We start from the raw sequence: 25,331 nt of genomic DNA, 5'->3' as shown, positions 1-25,331 counted from the left end.
TAAAACATATATATTTTTGAAAATACAACAAATACAACTAATCCTAAAAGAGAGACCAGAAGACACAGGACAACAGCCAGACTACACCCACACCTGAGAGAACCCAGCACTTGGTGAAAGGGGTAAGATACAAGCCGCAGCCCGGCGGGACCCGAGCGCCCCTCACCCCAGCTCCCGGCGGGAGGACAGGAGTTGGAGTGGGGAGGGAGAGGGAGCCCACGACTGCTAAACACCCAGCCCTAGCCATCTGCACCAGAGCACAGACACAGTGCATGTGTGGGGTGCTGGAAACTACGGAAGCAGGACAGTAGGACCTGTGAGCTGTCCCAAAGCCGGAGGCCTTGTGACAAAGAAAAGTGAGTGCTTTTTGAAAGTCTTAAAGGGACAGGGACCCCACAGCTGGACAGAAGCATCCAGGTCACAGTCCAGCTGCAGGAAATTCCAGGGAACTCAGGGCGCACTAACCCCCTGGGCAACAGCTCTGAGACCCCTCATGGAGATAAACAGCCAAACAGCCCCCCATCCATTACCCCTCTGGGGCACCGCCATAGCAGAGCAGCGGCCTGAGGCTGGGCACGCCCTCAGCAAGGGAGCTTCCTATATACCAGCCGGGCAAGATACAAAGACCCAGTCTACACGCAATTGCCCAACACAAGCCACTAGGGGTCGCAGTTGTCCCAGTAAAGAAAGGCCAGGAGCCAAGAGGAAAGAGGCTTGACTCTCCCAGCTGACAGACGCCTCAGTAGCACTCCACTGCACCTATCAACATGAAAAGGCAAAAAAATTTGATCCAGACAAGACTAACCCAGACAGCTTCAACATCTTCTACATCTTCCCCTGAGAAGGAACCTGGGGAGATATATTTAACCAATCTTCCTGAAAAAGAATTCAAAACAAAAGTCATAACCATGCTGATGGACATGCAGAGAAACATGCAAGAACTAAGGAGGGAGAATACAGAAATAAAACAAGCTCTGGAAGGACTGCAAAACAGAATGGACAAGATGCAAGAGACCATTAATGGACCAGAAAAGAGACAACAGGAACGCAGAGAAGCTGATGCAGAGAGAGATAAAAGGATCTCCAGGAATGAAAGAATTTTAAGAGAACTGTGTGACCAATCGAAAAGGAACAATATCCGCATTATAGGGGTACCAGAAGAGGAGAGAGAAAAAGGGATAGAAAGTGCCTTTGAAGAAATAATTACTGAAAACTTCCCCAAACTAGGGGAGGAAATGGCCTCTCAGACCACAGAGGTACACAGAACTCCCATGACAAGGGATCCAAGGAGGGCAACACCAAGACACATAATAAATAAATGGCAAAGATCAAAGACAAGGACAAAGTATTAAAGGCAGCCAGAGAGAAAAATAAAGGTCACCGACAAAGGAAAACCCATCAGGCTATCATCAGACTTCTCAACAGAAGCCCTACAGGCCAGAAGAGAATGGCACGATATACTTAATGCAATGAAACAGAATGGCCTCGAGCCAAGAATACTATATCCAGCACGATTATCATTTAAATATGAAGGAGGGATTAAACAATTTCCACACAAGCAAAAATTGAGGGAAATTGGCTCCCACAAACCACTTCTACAGGGCATCTTACAGGGACTGCTCTAGATGGGAGCACTCCTAAAAAGAGCACAGAACAAAGCACCCAACATATGAAGAAGGGAGGAGAAGGAATAAGAACGAAGAGAAATAAAGAATCATCAGACTGTGTTTATAATAGCTCAATAAGTGAGTTAATTTAAACAGTAAGATAGTAAAGAAGCTAACCCTGAACCTTTGGTAACCACAAACTTAAAGCCTGCAAAGGCAATAAGTACATACCTTTCAATAATCACCCTAAATGTAAATGGACTGAATGCACCAATCAAAAGACACAGAGAAAGAGAATGGATAAAAAAGCAACACCCATCCATATGCTGCTTACAAGAGACTCACCACAAACCCAAAGACATGCACAGACTTAAAGTCAAGGGATGGAAAAAGATGTTTCCTGCAAACAATAGAGAGAAAAAAGCAGGTGTTGCACTACTAGTATCAGACAAAATAGACTTCAAAATAAAGAAAGTAACAAAAGATAAAGAAGGACATTACATAATGATAAAGGGCTCAGTCCAGCAAGAGGATATACCCACTATAAATATATATTCACCCAATACAGGTGCACCAACATATGTGAAACAAATACTAACAGAATTAAAGGAGGAAATAGAATGCAATGTATTCATTCTGGGAGACTTCAACACACCACTCACGCCAAAGAACAGATCCACCAGACAGAAAATAAGTAAGGACACAGAGGCACTGAACAACACACTAGAACAGATGGACCTAATACACATCTACAGAACTCTACATCCAAAAGCAACAGGATACACATTCTTCTCAAGTGCACATGGAACATTCTCCAGAATAGAGCACATACTAGGCCACAAAAAGAGCCTCAGTAAATTCCAAAAGATTGAAATCCTACCAACCAACTTTTCAGACCACAAGGGTATAAAACTAGAAATAAATTGTGGAAAGAAAGCAAAAAGGCTCACAAACACATGGAGGCTTAACAACACGCTCCTAAATAATCAATGGATCAATGACCAAATCAAAAAGGAGATCCAGCAATATATGGGCACAAATGACAACAACACAAAGCCCCAACTACTCTGGGAAAAAGCAAAAGCAGTCTTAAGAGGAAAGTATATAGCAATCCAGGCATATTTAAAGAAGAAAGAACAATCCCAAATGAATGCTCTAATGTCACAATTATCAAAATTAGAAAAAGAAGAACAAATGAGGCCTAAGGTCAGCAGAAAGAGGGACATAATAAAGATCAGAGAAGAAATAAATAAAATTGAGAAGAATAAAACAAGAGCAAAAATCAATGAAACCAAGAGCTGGTTCTTCGAGAAAATAAACAAAATAGATAAGCATCTAGCCAGACTCATTAAGAGGAAAAGAGAGTCAACACAAATCAAAAGAATCAGAAATGAGAAAGGAAAAATCATGACGGACCCCACAGAAATACAAAGAATTATTAGAGAGTACTATGAAAACCTATATGCTAACAAGCTGGGAAACCTAGCAGAAATGGACAACTTCCTAGAAAATTACAACCTTCCAAGACTGACCCAGAAAGAAACAAAAAATCTAAACAGACCAATTACCAGCAACGAAAATGAAGCGGTAATCAAAAAACTACCAAAGAACAAAACCCCTGGGCCAGATGGATTTACCTCAGAATTTTATCAGACATACAGAGAAAACATAATACCCATTCTCCTTAAAGTTTTCCAAAAAATAGAAGAGGAGGGAATACTCCCAAACTCATTCTATGAAGCCAACATCACCCTAATACCAAAACCAGGCAAAGACCACACCAAAAAAGAAAACTACAGACCAATATCCCTGATGAATGTAGATGCAAAATTACTCAACAAAATATTAGGAAACCGAATTCAAAAATACATCAAAAGGATCATACACCACGACCAAGTGGGATTCATCCCAGGGATGCAAGGATGGTACAACATTTGAAAATCCATCAACATCAACCACCACATCAACAAAAAGAAAGACAAAAACCACATGATCATCTCCATAGATGCTGAAAAAGCATTCGATAAAATTCAACATCCATTCATGATAAAAACTCTCAACAAAATGGGTATAGAGGGCAAGTACCTCAACATAATAAGGGCCATATATGATAAACGCACAGCCAACATCATACTGAACAGCGAGAAGCTGAAAGCTTTTCCTCTCCGATTGGGAACAAGACAGGGATGCCCACTCTCCCCACTGTTATTCAACATAGTACTGGAGCTCCTAGCCATGGAAATTAGACAAAACAAAGAAATACAAGGAATCCAGATTGGTAAAGAGGAAGTCAGACTGTCACTACTTGCAGATGACATGATATTGTACATAAAAAACCCTAAAGACACTACTCCAAAACTACTAGAGCTAATATCGGTATTCAGCAAAGTTGCAGGATGCAAAATTAACACACAGAAATCTGTGGCTTTCCTATACACTAACAATAAACTAATAGAAAGAGAAATCAGGAAGACAATTCCATTCACAATAGCATCAAAAAGAATAAAATACCTAGGAATAAACCTAACCAAGGAAGTGAAAGACCTATACCCTGAAAACTATAAGACACTCTTAAGAGAAATTAAAGAGGACACTAACAAATGGAAACTCATCCCATGCTCCTGGCTAGGAAGAATTAATATCGTCAAAATGGCCATCCTACCCAAAGCAATATACAGATTCGATGCAATCTCTATAAAACTACCAACAGCATTCTTCAATGAACTGAAACAAATAGTTCAAAAATTCATATGGAAACACCAAAGACCCTGAATAGCTAAAGCAATCCTGAGAAGGAAGAATAAAGTAGGGGGGATCTCACTCCCCAACTTCAAGCTCTACTACAAAGCCACAGTAATCAAGACAATTTGGTACTGGCACAAAAACAGAGCCACAGACCAATGGAACAGAATAGACTCCAAACATTAACCCAAACATATATGGTCAACTAATATTCGATAAAGGGGCCATGGACATACAATGGGGAAATGACAGTCTCTTCTACAGATGGTGCTGGCAAAACTGTACAGCTACATGTAAGAGAATGAAGCTGGATCACTGTCTGACACCATACACAAAAGTAAATTCAAAATGGATCAAAGACCTGAATGTAAGTCATGAAACCATAAAACTCTTAGAAAAAAACATAGGCAAAAATCTCTTAGACATAACATGAGTGACCTCTTCTTGAACATATCTCCCTGGGCACGGGAAACAAATGCTAAAATGAACAAATGGGACTATATCAAGCTGAAAAGCTTCTGTACAGCAAAGGACACCATCAATAGAACAAAAAAAGTATCCTACAGTACGGGAGAATATATTCATAAATGACAGATTCGATAAAGGGTTGACATCCAAAATACATAAAGAGCTCACACACCTCAACAAACAAAAAGCAAATAACCCAATTAAAAAATGGGCAGAGGAGCTGAATAGACAGTTCTCTAAAGAAGAAATTCAGATGGCAAACAGACACATGAAAAGATGCTCCACATCGCTTGTCATCAGAGAAATGCAAATTAAAACCACAATGAGCTATCATCTTACAGCAGTAAGGATGGCTACCATCCAAAAGACAAACAACAATAAATGTTTGAGAGGTTGTGGAGAAAGGGGAACCCTCCTACACTGCTGGTGGGAGTGTAAATTAGTTCAACCAATGTGGAGAGCAGTATGGAGGTTCCTCAAAATGCTCAAAATAGAAATACCATTTGACCCAGGAATTCCACTTCTAGGAATTTACCCCAAGAATGCAGCACTCCAGTTTGAAAAAGACAGATTCACCCCTATGTTTATCGCTGCACTATTTACAATAGCCAAGATATGGAAGGAACCTAAATGTCCATCAGTAGATGAATGTATAAAGAATAGGTGGTACATATACATAATGGAATATTACTCAGCCATAAGAAAAAAACATATCCTACCATTCGCAACAACATGGATGGAGCTAGAGTGTATTATACTCAGTGAAATAAGCTAGGCAGAGAAAGACAAGTACCAAATGATTTCACTCATATGTGGAGTATAAGAACAAAAGAAAACTGAAGGAACAAAACAGCAGCAGAAGCACCGAACCCAAGAATGGACTAATAGTTACCAAAGGGAAAGGGACTGGGGAGGACAGGTGGGAAGGGAGGGATAATGGTGGGAAAAAAAGAACAGGGGCATTACGATTAGCATGTATAGTGTGTGTGGGGGCACGGGGAGGGCTGTGCAACACAGAGAAGACAAGTAGTGATTTTACAGCATCTTACTATGTTGATGGACAGTGACTGTGAATGGGGATGTTGGGGGGACTTGGTGAAGGGGGGAGCCTAGTAAACATAATATCCTTCATGTAATTGTAGATTAATGATACCAAAATAAAATTAAAATTAAAATTAAAATAAAAAGCTAAAGAAAAATGGCAAAGGTCCAGTCATATAGAGATCACACAGGAAAAAAATATTGGAAACCATAATTTCTTGGTAATAAGTCAGTAGTTTCAAGACGTAGTCCACCAAGGATGTGCTAAGTGTTTGATACTTGAAGCAAGGCATTACTACTGGGAAAATGCTCTGAGTTTTGTCAGAGGTGAACTGATGTTTTATTTGTAAATTCTAATATATTCAGGTTTTACTATAGTTTAATAATTTGTAAAATAACTTTTAAGTATACTTAAATATAGATGTCCAGAACTTAATGAAGAGAGTTAAAATCCTGCGACGACAAAATTGTGAGCAGAATCCTCACTTCCAATAGTACTCAACTGATTCTTACCAAATATAGCATATTAAAATATAATTATTTAAGAATGTAACTGAGATAAATAAAATAACTATTCATGTGTGTGTACTGAAAATGTATTTCAATCAAGTGCTTATTTTTTTGGAGGCAGGAGTAGAAAAGCACGACATCACTGCAGATGCAGTGGCGCCTTCTTCAGTGCGGACACTGAGGCGGCGGCCAGCTGGGCCCACGGGCCCACATACTGGTCTGCGGCTTACCAGGTCCGCGGCCTACCAGGGGCACCTTTCTGGTCTTCCTGCCCCCCTTTGTATAAGCAGTATGATAATAATTCATGTATTGCCTGATTCTGAAGATAAATTGGTAACACATGCACAACACTTAGAGGAATACCTGCCAACTAAGTGTCAGAGTATTTATCATAAATACATGATATTTACAAAATCTCATAAAAATAATTAAAAGGCAAAGTTTTGGAAATGCAATTCAACACTCCCAGATTTCTAGCTCTCCCTCCAGTATTTCATGTGTATTCTGACGTGTACTGGTAGTGCTAACCCTACAGCGCCAATTTCTCAACTCAACACATGCAAGCTGGATGGACTGTCTTCTCTCTGAAACTGTGTGAGCTATTCAAGCATCTTGCCTTGGATTTGACACAGTCACCCAAACCAAAGGTACGTTCATGCCTCTGGTGACTGGCACAATCCCCCAAATACAGGCAGAAGCTGTGCAATCACTGAAGGAGCGTCAGACTCAGTTTGCTGCCTTATGTCTCATTTCCAAGTCACTGAGTCCCTCTGCTGTTGCCCCCTGAGTATTTTCCCAGTTTGTGTCCTTCACTTCCTCGCGTGGCCGTCGTGTCACTGGTCCATCACCACCTTTATCCTAGGGTTTGTCACTATTTCCTACGTGGACTTTCTGCCTTGAGCCCACATCATGCATGCCCACCTTCATATTACTTGAAGGTGACTTTTCTACAACATAACTGTGGTCATGCCATGGCCAGGCCAGGTTTAAAATGTTTCAAGGGCTTTCCAATGCCTGAGGATAAAATCCAAAGCTACCAGACTGGGTATGTAGGATTCTTCCTGATTTGCTTTATTCAACTCCCAGGTCTTCGGTTCGCCTCACCCACCATCCAACTTTCCAAGATGCCGTCCGTACTTCCTTCTGCCTCACGTTTACTCGCAGCTCCCAGCTGACCCAATGTTCTCCCATATTTTGGTCTCAGTTCATGCATGTCTTTCTCTTCTCCAATGTCTACCACCTTCAAGACCCAGTACAAGTATTTATTTCACTGTGAAGTCTGGGATGTGTTGTAAGGAGTCTCAACTTTCTTTAGTTTCTTAAAGTAACTTATTAAATTATTTATGGACATAGTCATAGCATCACTTATAATAGGAGCTAACTTTCTGATGGATAAATGCCATTTTTATGGAAATTTAAGTTTGTTGTATCTAATAAATTTAGCCATTATTGAATTTCCATGTAATTCTCTATTAGAAATACTTGCCGTAGTGATTTTATAACATCTTCTGAGGAAACCGCATTGGCAGGGGTGCTCCAGGCTGCCTTTGACTTCCCACTGCATAGTAGGGTGCTGGTCTCCACAAACATCACTGCTGAAAAAGTGACTGTGTGGTCTGATGTCCTCTACCTACCCCACAAAGTTTGTGTGTTTTCTTTCCTAGAGTTTCCATTTTCTGAAGCAGCACATTCTTGCTGAGCTTTGGAACCTTCTCATTGTTGGCAGGTACAGTGGATCTGCTGCTGAGGGAAAACGCTGCTTTTCTCTTTGAGAAACGTGATGAGTATGTGTGGGGAGTTCTATAAAAGGAGAGTATTTCTCTCAAAATGGGTTAACTTCACTTTTTTACACAAACTGGAAAAATGCAGAACATTTAATGGCACTGCCACCAAAAACAGAGCAAAAACCAACAAAAAGCAACAGCATTTCCTTCATTAAGCCCATAACCAGGTGACATAAAGATGGCCTATTAGTTACATGTCTGCATTTCTGCACACCTGTGCTATATATGCTGAAGAAAAACCTTATATTCTGGTAATATCTGGAAAGTTTTAAGTCCTAATATTTAGGAAAATTACCCATTTATTTAACATGGCTTCCAGTCCATTAAAACATGGGAAAATTTCAGCTGTTATTAGGCTTACTTCAATTTTAATAACATGGTTACCATTTTAACCTACACTTTAGTTCTATGACATTATTTCTAATATGACTTATCCATTTCTTTTTTAACCCAAACTAGACAGAATATCAAACTGCAGTGTTTTTAATACTAGAATGTGGACATGAAGAAAATATGTAAGTGGATCAGTTTAGTGACTGTATATTCAACTTATTATCTTAAACTATTATAATGATCTCCCTTCAGTGAAACACAAATACCATATAGTAAGCGAATACATCTTCAAATCAATTAGGGAATAGGACTGGAAAATAACAGCTATACTGAAAGATGGGAAAGGAAGAATAGTAATGTGCCCCATCATTATTTACTTAACTACAGCAGCTCATTGAATGAAGAGGTTTCCATAGTGAGCAGTAAACAGGCTGGACTTAACTGACTTCTTCTCCACTACCTTTTAGGAAAAAGCATGTGCAAACTGTTGGTCGGGAATAACACGGCTGGCAGGATGGGCGCCAAGGAGAACGAGTCGGCCGTGTAGGCTTTAGTAGAAAAGCAAAAAGAGCTTTCTACACACAAAGACCGACAGAGCAGGAAAAGCAGCTGCCTATAGGAAAACTGGGAAGAAGGAATCTCTGTAATAGTTTAAGGGCCTCTTACACCCAAAATGAAAATAATTTGGATAATTTATGTATCTTTAAAGAGGTAAAGAATCAGACTTGGTTAGATACCTGGGTAGGTACCAGAAGTAACCAATCAAGTTTTAATCTCCTGGAAAAATTTGGGTTCTAGGAAACACCAACATAGTTTTCTGAGCAGCAGATGATGCCAGACCCCTTTAATCCTGCTTGTGATAAAGCCACAGAGACAAGAAAAAATGGTGGTGACAATCTGTCTTATTATCAGGAGGTCTTGGAATAGTTTCTTTGTCACATTTTCATTGACAAATAGGGGAAAATATGACCTTAACCACATTATTTGTGGGTAAGTGGATGCACAATATGCTTGAATAGTATAACTGAGGTTTCAATAATATTTTGACTCAGCTCCCAGGTACTGGTCTGGGCATCTAGTCAGCTGCTGTCTGGTAACCGCATCAGGGAACGTACCATGTGCTCATCTACCCCCCAGGCTACTGTGAACTTACTCAGATCAAGTGCCAGATAGAATGGATGGAATAACGTAACGAACGGAACAGACACTTGGGAGAAATTTGTTTTGCTGCTGTGAAAACTGCCGATGCTCCGTTGGAAAGTCTTAAAAGAAGTAAGGCGTGTAAGGTCTTAAAAGAACTCCTTTTTTCTTTTCTTTGTTTTAATCACCATCAACTACTTGTTTCCAGCTTTATTCACTAAAACTGTATTTTTTAATGTCAAATAAAGTTTGGTCATTTTTCTGTTTTCAAATGTTTGGCCTTCTGTGTGTATTTCTTTTTTAATGAGAGGACACAGCCATATTCTAAAAACATAGTCAAGAAGAAAGCAAACACAAATAATTTCAAGCAAATATGAAGATGCTGCCCTCAAAAGTGCTCCTGGCGATAAAAGAAACTGAAGACAGTGCCCATACGGGAATCCCATGGCGGGTCATTCAGCTCTCAGCCAGCTGACACTTGGGAGGCTGTGCCACGTGATCACCCACATGACCTGCCCTGTATCTCTGTGCAGTGGAGGAGGAAAGGGGACTGGAGGAAAAAGCTGGCTAGGTGACTTTCCCAGAGTCTTAAACAGAGACAGAATTCACAATCAAATCTGTTCGTTCCAGGGATCCTTGACTGAAAGAAGGTGAAAATGCTCCTTAATTCCTTAAGAGTATGTGTGCCATCACCATAGAAAAATAAAATCATTTTAAATTTGTAAATATATATTTTAAGGGATGCCATATTTTTCCTATTCTTTATTTCAACATTGATTCACATTTTCAGGTAAGGTCCACCTCACCCTTGTGTGCAGATAGAATGATTCCTATAAGACTGTGAAGATTACAAACCCTCATGGCAATGAATGAACCCACGTTCTTTAATGAGAGTTTTATCTATTTTAAATAAGCAAAGCAAATGAATTATAATAAAAAGAATTTACAGTGGGACATGGGGATATACCTGCTTTGGGGATTTTCTAGATTCCTTTTTCTGGGTGTCCTGCATTTTTCAAAAATCCCATGGTATGTACTTTGGAGTGCCCACTTCTTATTTCAAAACCCTTGTTAGTTTTTAGCTTTTATTCTGTAACATGAAAGTAGCTTTATACTTTTTAATATGACGTAGTAAGTGCTTGTCATAAAAATAAGCAAGCAAAGAAATAGGGAAACCAGTGAAAACACCCCCAGCCTTAGGATTGGTAACTTCTGGGCACAGCTTTCCACAGTCTAATACATATGCTCATACAAAATAGGAATCATACCTGTTGAATCATAGCTTAATTTCTCAATTAAATGTGTACCATGGCTACTTATGTCATTCCTTTTGGAGTGGCGGGGGCGATTTGGGTGGGGAGGGGGATAAAGGATGCATGATGAGCCAGAAAAAGACAACCCTTTAAAGACTAATGCTCTGGTGCATGCTGGTGGTATTGCGCACTGCGACGGGCCGGAGCACGGCATGTGACGACTCCCCTCCATGAGCGGCTCTGTCAGCATCATCGCACCTGCATCTTCACAGACTGTTTCAGATTATATTCTTACAAATTCCCAGAATTAGAAATGCTGCCTCAGTGGGTATGTACAAACATTATGCTAGATGCCCCACCAGGAACGATCATCTAATAACTGAAAAAATATTTGCCAGGCACTTTTCTAGGTGCTGAATTTAGGGCTGTGAATAAGATAAGTTCCTTGCTCTTACTGAGTTTACATTCAGTTGGCAGAAATAGACCATAAGCACATAAACATAAAATAAAATATCAGAGTGTTAAGTGTCATGAAGAAAATAAAATAGGGTGACACAACATGGGACAATGTTAGATTAGGGGCTCCAGGGAGGCTGCTCTGAGGAAGGGACTTTTAGTGCTGCAGTTGAATGTTAAGAAGGAACCAGGTATAGGAAATCTGGGGGGAAATGTACATCTGGAAGGGTTTGAAACTTCAGGATGCCATGCTGAGAACGAGTCTAGTGGCCAAGGAGCAAAGAACAGCCTGTGGTTAGAGCAGAGTGAGGAGGGTGAGAGTGGCCGGCAGGTCGTGAGGGGCTTGGATCATGCAGTCTGGGGCCGGCAAGAGGCATAGGCTCTATTCTCAATCTGGTGGTGAGTCACTGAATGATTTTGTTTTAATTTCAGGATGATATATATACATTAAAGTATACCCATCATGCATACGTGGCTCAATTAATCACTCACAAACTGAGCCCATCCCCTGTATCAGGAAGGAAAGCATCGTTGACATTCGCCAAACCCCCTTCACATCCTCTTCCAGATATTGCATCCCACCCTTCTCTCTTCTAAGGGCACAGATGAATTTGGCCTGTTTGTATCTGTTAAAAACAATCATATAGCATGTGCTGTCTTTGTCTGGCCTCTTTGTTCAAAATTATGTTTATACAACTCATCCCTCTAAAGAGAGGACATGAGTTAAAAAGTGCATGGATCCTACCGCTGAGCCCTGGAGAACCCAACATTTGGAAGCTGGGGAAGAGCAGGTAGCAACTGCTCATACAGGAGACACAGAATGCCCAGGACAGGGGAGGAAAATGGGGGACTATGGTGTCATGAGCAAGGCAAAAGATGCTTCTTCAAGGAGAGCGGTTAACCAGTGATCCAGTACTAGTGATCAAATACTGGGCAAGATGCAGCCCGACAGATGCTTGGACCTGATCTCACGGGGGCCACTGATGAGGAGAGAAAGGGAGGTGACACGGTGAAGACTGGAAATGCAGGTAACTCATCCCAAAATTTAACAAAAGATGAACTGCTCAGGGATGTGGAATCAGAAGTGGGCTTTGGAGACAGTATGTGTGTGTGACGTTGGGAGTAGTCCAATGGAAAGGAAGATCTGAAGATACACAAGCTGGCTATGAGATGGTGAAAAAGACATACATTAGGAGCTCAAGTGCCTCAGTTTTACAGGAAGGCAGCAACTGTGGGTGACCGAACGAGACAGACGGACAAACGGAGCTCTCGTCCTTCACGAATGCCTCTTTTCCCACGCAGTCCCCTTACCATCATTGTTTATAATCAGCCTTACTATTCTTTTAAGAACAGAGTTGAAAACTTGTACCTCATTTTCATTTGTATGTATACAATTTTTAGAGAGGTAGAAACATTTTTCCTATGCATATTGGCCATCTGGATTTTTAAAACTTGCTGCATTTGCTGTTTGCTCATTCGAAGTACCTTTCTGTTTCCATCACACACACAGTCTGCCTGGATTCAGTGCTCTTGGCTGCCTTATCTTCTTCTGTAAATTCATGGAGATACTTTTCTGTCTTCTTCCATAAGTACCAAGGATGTAAAGTCTGAAGTGGGTGTGGTATTTACCGTTGTGGGTGCGGGTCTTTCCTGGAATTATTTCTGTATACTTGAAACCTGACACGTGGTGAGGCGTCGCTGGAGATAAACCCGACTCCTGCAGGCTCTGTTTAGGCCCCAGGCCTTCATCTCCAGGCCGGGCTGCTGCTGGGACGCAGCTGCACGAGGGCATCACGCGGACTGTCCGCAGAAACCCAGGAGGGATGCTGACTGCTTGCATCTCAGGTGGGAAAGTGCCCGTCCAGCTCGCAGATGCAGCTCCTCAGGCTCGGGAGGGCTTCACCAGTGGCCGCGCTCGCTCAGCCCACACGCCTCCAGGACGGGAGGCCTGGGGGGAGGCGGACTACAGAATTCCTTCCTTTAACTACCATCATATTCTTGTGTTCTTTCGGGAGTGCAAGTTCCTATTTATTATCACTCTGTCTCTTTTTTTTCCCCCCAAATCTCTGTTAGGTTTGGGAGAAATCCCATTTGCACAATAGAGTTGTCAACAGCCTATCATTTCAGCACCCATTCCTATAACACTCTTCATCATGTTATTTCCCAGCACCTGGCTGGGGTGCGTGTGTGTGTGATGCAGCCGCGCCACTGTGCTTTCCAGAAGGTCACGCCCGTGCCGTACCCTCCGGCCCCACAGAGGGGCCTGCTCCCCTCTCTCTGTGGCTGAATGCCGTGCTACTCGCAGCGGCCCTCTCTCCCCCTCCTTTTCAGCACAGACCCCCGCCTCTTGCATTCTCTGTGGGACTAGGATCATCTGCTTTGACAAACACATTCCCTGCAGTCTGAGTCAACAGGAGGGGAGTTTTAAAGTTCCTTCAGTGGGAAAAGGAATTTTCTGTTTGGATCTCTGACCACTGACAGGAAACTCCAATGATCTGACACTCGTATGTAAAACTACAGAATCCCTCCACCAAAAAGCACTTCATCACTTAGCAGCACTTCTTAACCACACTCGTGTGAGTGACACACTCAATGTCACAGGTGTTAGAAAATATTTATAACTGGAATACTTTTGCATTTAAAGAGGGACAGTGACACACAGTATATAGATAATAGGTTGGGCAGGGCAGAGAAAAGGGGTATCAGAAGCTGTGGAAGAGCAGCAAGCCCAGGGGCTGAAGTCTAGGGGGCCTTGGTTTGCACCCAGCACTGGTTCCCACTTACACGTCACAGCGAACACCAGAACAGCCGTTAGAGCATCCGCTCCCCGTAAATTCACATGTTGAAGTCCAAACCCCCAGAACCTCAGAATGTGATGGTAAGTGGAGATGGGCTCTTTCCAGAGGTAATTAAGTTAAAATGAGGTCATTAGGGTGGGCCTTACCCAACGTTCCCAGTGTCAGGGGAAGACGATGTGGAGACACAGGACGAGGACAGCCATGTACAGGCCATGGACAGAGGCCTGGGGCACATCCTCCCCTCACGGCCCTCAGGGCACCACCCTGCCGACATGCTGACAGTGGACGTCCAGCCCCAGGGCTGTGGGCCCGCACATCTCTGTTGTCTGAGCACCTAGTCCGTGGTACTTCACAAGATATTACCAGAGCTTTAGTTTTCTGGTGATAAATGGGAATATTCACAGTGACTCATAGACTTCTCGTGAGTTAAACAGTAAAAAGGGAATAATAGTAATGATAGTGTTCTCTGTCACTAATGGATGTGGCAGGGGCAGCATTCAATGCCTTGCACACACTCTAAGTGTGCAGCATGCTGACTGTGTGGAGGAGGCACACAGTGCAGTTCTTTATTCTCTCTAATTATAGCAATGAGGAGATGCTGAAGTGAGACGCACTGCAGTGGTGGGAGAAAGATGCAACGGGAAGAAAGAAAGACAGAGATTCTCCTAAGAGGGAAAAAAAACTGCCCACTGTAGGGGGGAAAGGGAAATGCACCAGTCTCCCAACAACAGAGTAACAGGCCCCCGGGTGTGGGACTGTTGAATAACCATTTCTCAGGGGAGCAGAGAATGCATTTCCTTGCAGAATGCTTTCCAGGTGTTTGACCAGCACTGCTGCAGCAACCCTAAGCTTTCATTTCCATGTGATTCCCCAGTTTGCACAGTGTCTGTGTTATAATTGTATTATTGGTAATAGTAAGAATGGAAAAAGGTTTTCACAAAGTCATATATGCAGTATGTTATGGACTGTTTTTTATTCCCTTTTTAGCTGTTTGAGTTACTGACACATTATTGCAGCAAAACATATGTAGGGTCAATTCATGCTGAATGGTTATTAGAAACCATGATAACAAAAGTCATTACACTGCAGTTCAGTTTTGACAGTAAAATTTCTGCAACATTATCACAAATCCTCATGCATTAGTGCAATGATCCTTACTATAGTTTCCTATTAGAATCAAAAGATTGCTGCAGCATGCTTGATGCACAGAGCCAAGCAGGCCAAATCCTTCTCTGCTTGACAGATGACATTTTTGCTCTTTTTCTGTGTATGTCATGCAGATAGGAGCTTTGTTTTATATACTTTTCTCAATAACCTATGAGAACATTCCATATATCTTTCTTTAAAATGAGGCTTTTTCCTTGAAAGACCACACAATTCTGATCACCAGCACCAAAGGAGATCATTTTGAAAATGATTTTATATCTTCCCCAAATTTTAAAACTCTATTATTCACCAAGTTCCTGTCTTTCCATTTCTCATATAGTGTGTTGGCTCTGTGCACACTTTTTAAGTGAGTGATTTACTGTGATTTACTGTGATAGAAGGGTACAAACTGAAGAAAGGGTCTGTCATATGCAGGGTTACTTTGCTAGGAAAGCTGTGAGGGTTACCCACCAGCTGACAAAGGGAAATATTGTCAATAGCCCCCCATTCACAGTATGTTTCCATAGTCACTTATTATGAAGCACTGAAGGGGCAGGTTGTACAGGTGAATTGTTTATATATTTTTTTGAGGCCCATTTCAAAAAACAGAAGAAATATAACTTGTGGGTCAGTCCCTAGTGAATTATAGAACCTCAAAAAATTGAGTAACTTCTTCCTTAGCAGGAAAATCAGATGTATACAGGTATACACAGAATATTTATACACAGAACATAGAGCACATTTCACTTTATACAAAATGTGCTTTCTGGAAATACGGACAGAAATAAGCTCCTGTTTAGTTGTGTCATGACCAAGGTGATTGTGCGCTGTTCAGAACTGCTTCAAAATTGCAATGTGAAGACATCAGATACCGTCAAATTAAAACACTAAGTATTGTCACGGCATGTGTAATCTGTATTGTCAACCTTCTCCACCTGTGAAATTTTACAGACTTTTTCATGAAGGTTCTAATAATGTATTTCCTATCAGGGTTGTTTCTGGGAAATTTTGGTTGCTATAGCTATTGTGAGTGGGATCTTTTCATAAATCCATATGTTGTATTTAGTGTTTTTAGTATGAGATTTGGCTCTAACTCTGGCTAAGCCACGTGTCATCGCCAAGTCTCTGCCTCACACCTTCGCATGTACACCTGTACATGTCTGTATATACTTGCTTTCCTCCTCTGTAGCCCTCCGTCAGCTTACCCGGCCATCACTCTATTCCTTACAGCACCTACCTGCTTCTCTAACTGATCATCATAGTGTCACCATTACTCTGCCCTTCTGTCCTCTCGCCCCACAATCACCCAGTATTCTCAAGTAGCCACACCAAGATTTGATTCAGGAAGCCAGGGGCATATATTTATCTAAAGAATATTAACAATATCAGCAGTCATTATCTTCTATGTGCAAAATATATGTTTGTGAAAAACTATTTTAGGTGCTTTATATTCAAAATATAGATTTAGTTTCCATAAGGTTGTTGGGGAAGTAAATTAGATTATATACAAAATAAGCAAAATGCCTCGCTTAGTAAGTGCTTCATAAACATTCACTGCTACTGTGTATTTTTTACCACAATCTTGTTAGGAAGACATTGATATTGTCATTTTTCAGAGGCTCAGAGGGACTAAATAAATTATCTATAGATATTCCTTCCCACCTTCAGTAAGAGTAAAACTGAAGAAATAATAAACTAGAGAGAACTTTTAGGATATGAATATGCATTTTTATATATGATTATAAGATAAGCTCTGTAGATTTGAGGAAAGATGCTTACAAGAGCAGTTCTTCAAATGTTTATGTCATTGTGGTGCATATGTGTAGTTCCCTACCAAAAAATTGTTATTCTGATACTCTCACTGAATTGCAAATCGATTGCAGTTCAAGTCATGCATTAGACAAGCCTAAGTAGAAAATACATCTATCATAGAAGGCACATACAATGAACATCTTGTTTTATTACAATTTTTAAAAAATGGGTTTTGAGTGATAAAAATTATCATTTCATTTTGTAATGGCACTACAGGTAAAAAAGTCAGGGTTCTGAATATGAATGGTTCCAAATAATATAACCAATTTATTTGAAAATATTTGAAGTTTTTCTAGGCCTTTACAGGTAACATAAAGAACACTTTATTTACCTTTTCTTTGAAGTTATATTAAACAAAAATTCCTGAATATATAAATTCATGGCATGAATTTTTCTCCTATTCTATATAGAATAATATTTTCCAAGGTTTAATCAATTAAATACTAAGTCAGTGTAAATAGGTTTCCTAAGAAAGGGTTCCACGGACAACAGGAAATTCAGGATTAAGGGAGTTAACAGGTTTCTTAAATTGTGATTTCTCAGAATCCTTAATACGCAAATGTTGTTTAAATCTTTAAAAAGGGGATGTATTATGCAGTGTGCCATGTGTGTGTGTGTGTGTGTGTGCGCACGCACATGAGTGAAGTGGGGGCTGTCCTGTGCATTGTGGAACTTTTAGCAGCATCCTGGTCTCTATCCACTAGATACCAGGAGCGCCCCTCCCAACCCTGCCCCAGGTATCTCCAGGCATCGCCAGACATCCACATACACCCCAGAGGACAGTAATAGCTCTTGGTGGAGAATCACTGATGATAGATAGATAGATAGATAGATAGCCAGATAGATAGAAATTTTATCACTGATATTATATATATATATATATATATATTTTATCTTGAGTGTCTTTGATATCATGGATATTACACTCTATAATCACCGTTAAGGTGTTGCTAACGTTAAAAAAGATGCTTACTGCTATACAATTCCACCAGAAAATCGTCTCAAAATTATATAAAAGATATCATAAAATTCTCCCAAAACTGGTAGTAAAGAATTGGTTTAAGCAGAATTGGCCTTTCTAAGGCATTAGCCAGGAACATTTAGTTTTTTGTTGTTTCTTTCATGGAGTTCAGACAACAGAAGGGAAACTCATTGGGATAAAACAGTAGATAACCAGCTGTCTATTCCTGGCCCATGGATCACCAAAGCCCTTCAGCGCTATCTTGAAGTTTTTTCAGAGAAAGGGGACAGTAGGAATTTAATTCAAGCTTAGCAGGCTATGAAGTAGGCACCTTCTTTAGAACAAATTTGCGCGTGTGTGTGTACACAAACCTGTGTCTTAAGAAAGGAAGGCAGAGGTACTGACAGTCTTTAAGAAGCTGTTGTAGGCAAAAACTATTTAAATTATTATTTTCCTAGCAAAGAAGTGAATTACTATCACAGTGAAGCAAGCACACTAAACTTGCTACTCAAAGCCTAATTTTAACGTATGGAAGGAAACTAGCAATATGAAATCCTTAAAAAACTAAAGTTTTCATATTTCTTTAGGGAAAGAATTTTGCTTATTGCTAGACTTGACTTTGATGCCTGAGCAAATCAATGTTCCGTGAGTGTTACAGGAAAGCCGGCTTGAAACCCCGAAGAGGGAGGAGGGAGCGCACTGCGGCACTCGGCGGTGATGCAGCATTCTTGAGAACGCAGGACGGAAACTCCGCCCCCTGAGACCTGGGCGATGCAGATCAAATCGCAAAGTTTGAGTGTTTCCCTTGGTGGGGTGGGGAGAGGAAGGCGGTGGGTTCTGTGCTCTGTTCTAGAAAAGAGTCCCGTGGACGCTAGGGTGGCAGCCTTCAGCAGGGAAGCTCAGATGACGCGGCACACTCCTGCGCCCTTCGCCAAATCAAAACCATGGATGTCAGTACAATGCATGATTAAAACTTATTCAAGTAATTGAATGAATAATGAGTGAAAAGTGCTTGAATTGTGTGAGGCCCAGAAGTAACCCTCGAGCTCCAAAGCAATCCTGTTATTCAAGTCTCTATGTGATTCCTTCACAAACTCGGGCCACTTAAAGATGATGCGCCAGTCGGCATATCCAGACAGTGACCCCTCTTCCCCAGCTACTAGTCCACTTGTGCCTTTGAAAAACATCAGAGCACATGATCATCTACGATCTGCAGGAGAGACCATCTGAATGCAAGTTAAGACAGCTGTGCCCTGAGCCAGTTCTTCCTCTAATTAACGGTATATGTGGCAGATAACTGAGCCACTCTGGCCCTGAGGTTCCTCATCTGTAAAGTGATCTTTCTAATGTAAAATTTCTAAAGCGCTTCTAGTTCAAAAGTTTTACAGTGCTACAGTTGCAAAACCCATCTACAGTCCCCATGGAAATTAAGAAGTTTCTAATTAAATAGGTAGTCTTTCCCCACCAGAAGATCATCATTGAAAAAATCACTCCAGCGAGATAAAATTACAAAAGCAATTAGTGAATCAAAGAATCTGTTTTGTCTGGACACCAGAGACATACACATAATCAATGTGGTTTTTACATGCTTTATAAAACCCAATGAAACGTGTAGAGGATTGTCTAGTGACGTCTGTGTAGAGGAAGTGTCGTCCTTATGAAACAGGTGTAAGAAAACCCTGAGCCTGACTCCCATCTCCGTCTGTTGTCCGTCTACTTCAGCTGATGCTGTGGACGCTCAATCTCAGTGCCACATCTCATATGGGAGAAGATGACTATAATAATAACAGAAAAACTTCTAGGATTGCAGAGGCACATTACAAAGATAATGTTCGCAAATTGTAAGACCTTAATACTGGGTCCACATAAGTGCTTCTCAAGCACTGACTGACTGTAATAATTGCATTCCCTTACAATAATTTGTATTACCTTAGTTAAAAGCCCTTAGAATTGGAATAGACAAAGGTTAAGCTTTCAAGTGGCTTACAAAAGACTTTAAAATATTTTTTAGGCAGTTTTGGAAGAGATCTTGTTTCTGGTCAACATCTCACACCCACAGCTGCTCAGCTTGCCCCTCTCCCAGGCCTGCAGAACTTGAGCCAACAACTGAAACAAACACTCAGTTAACAATACGTTCTTGGACTTTTCAAAAAGAAAAAATGAAAAATATATTTGAAAGCTTTTAAGGAAAATGCCCATTTTCACACAGAAGTACAACCTGTTTTTCAGCTATTTTTTCTTCATTCCTCTTCAGCATCATTTAAAATTTTGAGATCTGAGAAGTTTTAGGTGAGATTCTATTGTAGTACCACCATGAACAGAGCAAATAAGAATTCTGCATAATCATTTTTGTTTGTTTCTGATTTTTGAAGGGGAAAAGATCCATCACTTCAAAGTTTCCAAGTACAGGAAAGTATCCAGACACACATGCCAAAGAAGCAGGCATGACTTTATCACCAAGAATGATACTATGACATCTAACATTTGAACCATCTGTAGATAAAATCGTGCTAAGGAAGGAGACATCATTTTTTCCTTAATTTTTTAAATCCTCCATTAAGCTTTCCTTCCTACTCTTGGCCTAAAAATACAGAGAAGTATGAAAATGTAAAATTTGTGGAGAGACAATAATATTCCCTAAGAAGCACAATAATCAAAATATAATTATTGGCCATGTCAAAAGGAATGTAGAGTCAGAAGCAATGGAATTATTCTAAAACAGGACAAACATATGCAGAATTCCAAAAAGTGAGATCCATCTACCTGACAGGGGAAGCGGACAAGGGAATCAGGTCAGACAGTGATTTTGTGCTCCCAAAACTGAACTGGCCAAAGGACAGAACATACATATATGGGAAAGGCTGCAATATCAAGGAAATGGGCTAAAATATTAAACGTTTTTCTCAGTTTTGATGGCCAAATTCCATACTGTAAGCAGTGCATTAGACGTTAGTGACATACGATTTCTCATAACAGATTTAACAGCATCAATAAGGCCTCTCTGTCCATTTCAGCAAATTGATCCTACGTAACACTGACAAGGGCAGCCTGCACTTAATGACCTCTACTGCTGAAGGATGGGAGTGAAAAATGATTGGAAGTACAAATAAATCTTTGAAAGTTCCCCTGAAACAGGTGTGCTAAAAGTGATTCGTTTGAGAGATCACCACACACACAAACCAATGTCCTAGCACGCCCCACTGTCTGCACAGTCCGGGGTCTCACTCCTCGGATTCTGAACCAAGATTTGCTTTAATTCCAAAAAGGACATCCAGACATTTTGTTCTCACTGTGGAAATGTATGTTACGGATGTCTTTCAAAGGAATGAGCGCTCTACTTTTTGTGCCGATATCTAACATACTTGTCCTTTGTCCTCTAATATGTAAGTTGTCCTTGTCTGCCGAGAAAGGATTTCATTCTATACAAAACTGGTAACAAGTATACTCAAAATTCATTTCTGCTTCCCTCCTGGTTACAAAAGGAAATACAGCACAGCCATTGCTTATTTTCTTCTCCGTAATCATCAGCAACAAATAGAACATGTTTAACCACAATAACAATGTCAAATGCATGAACTGGCCATGATACATTAGTGCCTGTTCTTCGAATCCTACACAGTGATCTGAGGACACTGAGATTTTAGCATAAAGTGGCATTCTCAATTCTCCCCCCAAAACATTAACTTTTTGATGTACCTTCATCTTGCCACTACTTCAAAATGAATTTTCAAGAGAAAAATATACCCTTTTCCTGTCCCAGTATGTTTGGAAGCTCTAACCCGCCGGAGAGTACACAGATGGGAAACGGGAGCAAGCTCATGACAGGCACACTGGATGGATGTTCCAGCCACAGGCAGCTGTATGGGGGCCCTTTATGTCGAAGCAATATTCCTTATCAATTTCTGTCTGAGGTAAATCTTATTTTACAGATAACGAAACTGACACCAGAAAGGATTAACTTGCCAAGATCGCTATTGAGCCAGAGACTGGTAGAACTTGCACTCAAACCCTGGCCTTCTGTCCTCCCAATATTCCATAATAATGAGGATAAATATAGCACTGGAATTCTAAACTGCTCACTTATAGTACAGAAATACAGCAACAACAGGAGGACAAAGGATCGCTTAGCAGTCTGCTGGTTCTTATGGCTGGGTGGACTGTGAGAAAATCATCATGCCTCTATGTTTTGATGATTAAATTCGAGAAGAAACAAGGAGTCAAAGGAATAATTTTTTTGTCCACCAGTATCTATCTGGAAAGAATATAAAGAAAGTGGCTATACCTTAATAGACTAGTAATGGAGTTCTCTCTTTCCTCTTTTATTTGTGGTATATTGCATGTCTTACTCTTCCACTTTTATTATTATGGAAGATTTTACAAAATATTCTAGCATTTCCAGTGATTTCCGGCAACCAGAAAGGGTCATCTATTTCTCTACATTTCTAATCAAGCACCATATGTATTAAGAAAATAAAACCAAGATTTTGAGCCCGTACATCATGAGGAAAATTTAGAGGTGCATCATGAAAAGTTACCTATAGACAGAATTTAAGTTTCAAGTCAATGATAACCTATTTAAATCTATGAGCTATAAAAATGTTATATTCTAGGTAATAGTAATTAAAACCAAATTAATATAAAATGGTGGACTAGAAACAAAGTTTTTTAATTTCCCAAATATCTTTTCAAAATTTAATTTCCAAGGGTTGATAAAAATACACAAGAAACTTTACAAACAGATGATACCTCATTGTGGTTTTGATTTGCATTTCCCTGATGATTAGTGATATGGAGCATCTTTCCATGTGGATAAAGAAGTACATATAATATACACAATGGAATATTATTCAGCCATAAAAAACAAAGAAATCCTACCATTCGCAGCAACATGGATGGACCTAGAGGGCATTATGCTCAGAGAAATAAGCCAAGCGGAGAAAGACATGTACCATATAATTTCACTCACTTGTGGAATGTAAAAACAAAACAAAACAGCAGCAGACTCACAGACACTGAGAAGAGATGGTGTTCACTGTGGGGGAGGGGCTGGGGTGGGTGGGTGGAGAGGAGGATAAAGGGCACAAAAATCTCTATCATGATATAAGTTAGTCACGGGGATGGAAGTGCAGCTGGAGAATAGAGTCAGTGATTCATTACATCTTTCTATGTTGACAGACAGTAACTGCACTAGTTGGGGTGAGAATTTAATAATGTGGTAACTGGTGAACCACTGTATTGTACGCTTGAAACCAATAAAAGATTGTATATCAACTATACTTCATTACAAAAATCACTTTACAGAAAGAAAATATGCCATCGTTTTGTGGTATTTAAGGAACCATCATCAGACTGGAGGCCGCCTGACTGACCATTTGCTAGTTTTTGTTGTACTATGTCAAGTAAATCATTATTTTTTAGAATATAAGAAAAACCTACCTGTTTCTTATCTCTAAGTGAACCACCTAGTGATAACTGTTCATTGTACAGATTGAAGTAGTGGTCCTTTTCTGTTAAGAAAGTAGTTTGTAATTTCTGGTACTCTTGAGCTAAACGCAGATTTTCTTTTAGTGAATCATCTTGCATGTTCTAGAAGAAAAACATACATACAATTAATTAAAATCATTTTATGTTTAGATTGTTACATCATTTGAATTATCTTTGTAGGAAAAAAATGGAACCAAAAAGATACTTTCTCTGACATCAATATCCTCCTTAGTTTCATAATTTCCTGTCTTGATGCAGGATTGTGTGTGTGTGTGTGTGTGTGTGTGTGTGTGTGTGTGTGTGTGTGTGTGTGAGCACTGATCCATCAGAGCCTGTTTAACCTTGGATTCTCCTCTTTCCCGGGCTGCCCTCCACGATGCCTTGGGAGACCCAGTCTTGGGGAGGCCCCACTCAGCTCCCAGGAGCCTTTTCCAGCTTCCCACACCCTTTACATTTCCTCACTCCCAAGGCTCAAATAGGAAGAAGACACTTGGAAACGTGGAATCCTATTTCCAAGGGGTTCAAAGTGGTGGCATGACTAGAAAACACTCAAAACATGGAGAAGCAAAGAGTAGAAGACAAGGAGCAAAGAGTCCCACATCTGGACACCCATCACAGACCCATGATTTGAACTGGGAGAATTTGACTGTATTAAAGGCTGAATACATCTGCGGTAGTTGAAAATGTATAGCACCTTCCAGGACTCAATAAACAGATGCCAAATCTAATACAAAGCCCTTAGAATATAGCTTCCACAATTCCACCTATCAGGAAGTTAGGGGCTGTACCTGTTGTTTCCAATTACATGTATGAATTCAGTTTAGTTGCTGGTACTTTTTACATTTCTAGCACAGAAAGTTTTCTCTGTCTGCTTCAAAAAATACGGAATTGATCAACAGCCTTATATATTTTGAAATCTGTTAATCTAGTAATTCATTTTTAGGAATTTATCCTGAGCAAAATGCTTTATTTGTCATAATATTATTTACAGTGGCAAAAAGTTTCAATACACATAAATGTAGATTAATCATGATGATGATGATGATTAAATAACTAGATATAAAAATAACCACTGTGAAGCAATTAAAAATGTTGCTTTGTGAAAACTGCCATCACAGCAAACGTTTAGTGTAGGTTGTTAAAAAGTATACTGCAATATGAGTGTGCATACAGGAAATGAAATTCAGGAGAAAACTGCCTCTACAAATATTTCTATATTTACACACTTAAAGATTTATTAAGGTCAACAAACATATTTCTCATGAAAGCCTGGAATCCATATTGATCCCTAGTGATTAATATCATGTCATAGCTGGTCTTCAAAAGCCAAAGTGATGAACTGAGAATCATTTTAAATATCCTTGTCCTAATTCTGGCACAATAATTTGAAACTTTAGAAACTTGTATCTAGTAAATGAGCCTAAAATCACACAGAATTATTTCTGGTAGGAGTACAAAGCATCTATGAACATTTTCTTTGGTGGAGATACTTCTGAAAAGATGGTTACAATTCTTTTTACAATCTAAATCTCAAGTAAGTTGGAATTTTGATAAATGTTCTACTGGAGACAGGAAAAAGAATAATTTTAGTTCATTTGTTTGTTTGATTTAACATAAGCATAACTGTGATACCTGAGATATTCTACTTCCCAATTACATTTCTTTCAAGCCCTAGATGGCTACTCTAAATAGGGGTGCTACTAAAAATTGTGACGTTTTTGCATTAAACCTATTTAGTGGAACTTAACTGGGGATATGTTTGATGCTTTATGGTTGGCTCACTGTGTAATATGCAG

General features: G+C 40.1%; 1 protein-coding gene across 1 annotated transcript in view; it reads right to left on the bottom strand.

Annotated features, from left to right (window-relative positions):
- Positions 1–25,331, bottom strand: part of CCDC178 (coiled-coil domain containing 178) — a gene marked incomplete at its 5' end in the record, with an annotated part of 479,198 nt that overhangs the window by 126,909 nt on the left and 326,958 nt on the right. Inside the window, one exon of the mRNA XM_036885068.2 lies at positions 23,488–23,627. Coding sequence (XP_036740963.2) covers positions 23,488–23,627 — 140 coding nt within the window. The remainder of the gene's footprint in view (positions 1–23,487; positions 23,628–25,331) is intronic.

The sequence above is a fragment of the Manis pentadactyla genome, chromosome 6, assembly GCF_030020395.1.
Source record: "Manis pentadactyla isolate mManPen7 chromosome 6, mManPen7.hap1, whole genome shotgun sequence".
NCBI lineage: Eukaryota > Metazoa > Chordata > Mammalia > Pholidota > Manidae > Manis > Manis pentadactyla.
The sequence above is the reverse complement of the archived record's forward strand: the minus strand, read 5'-3'. Positions and strand labels throughout refer to the sequence as shown.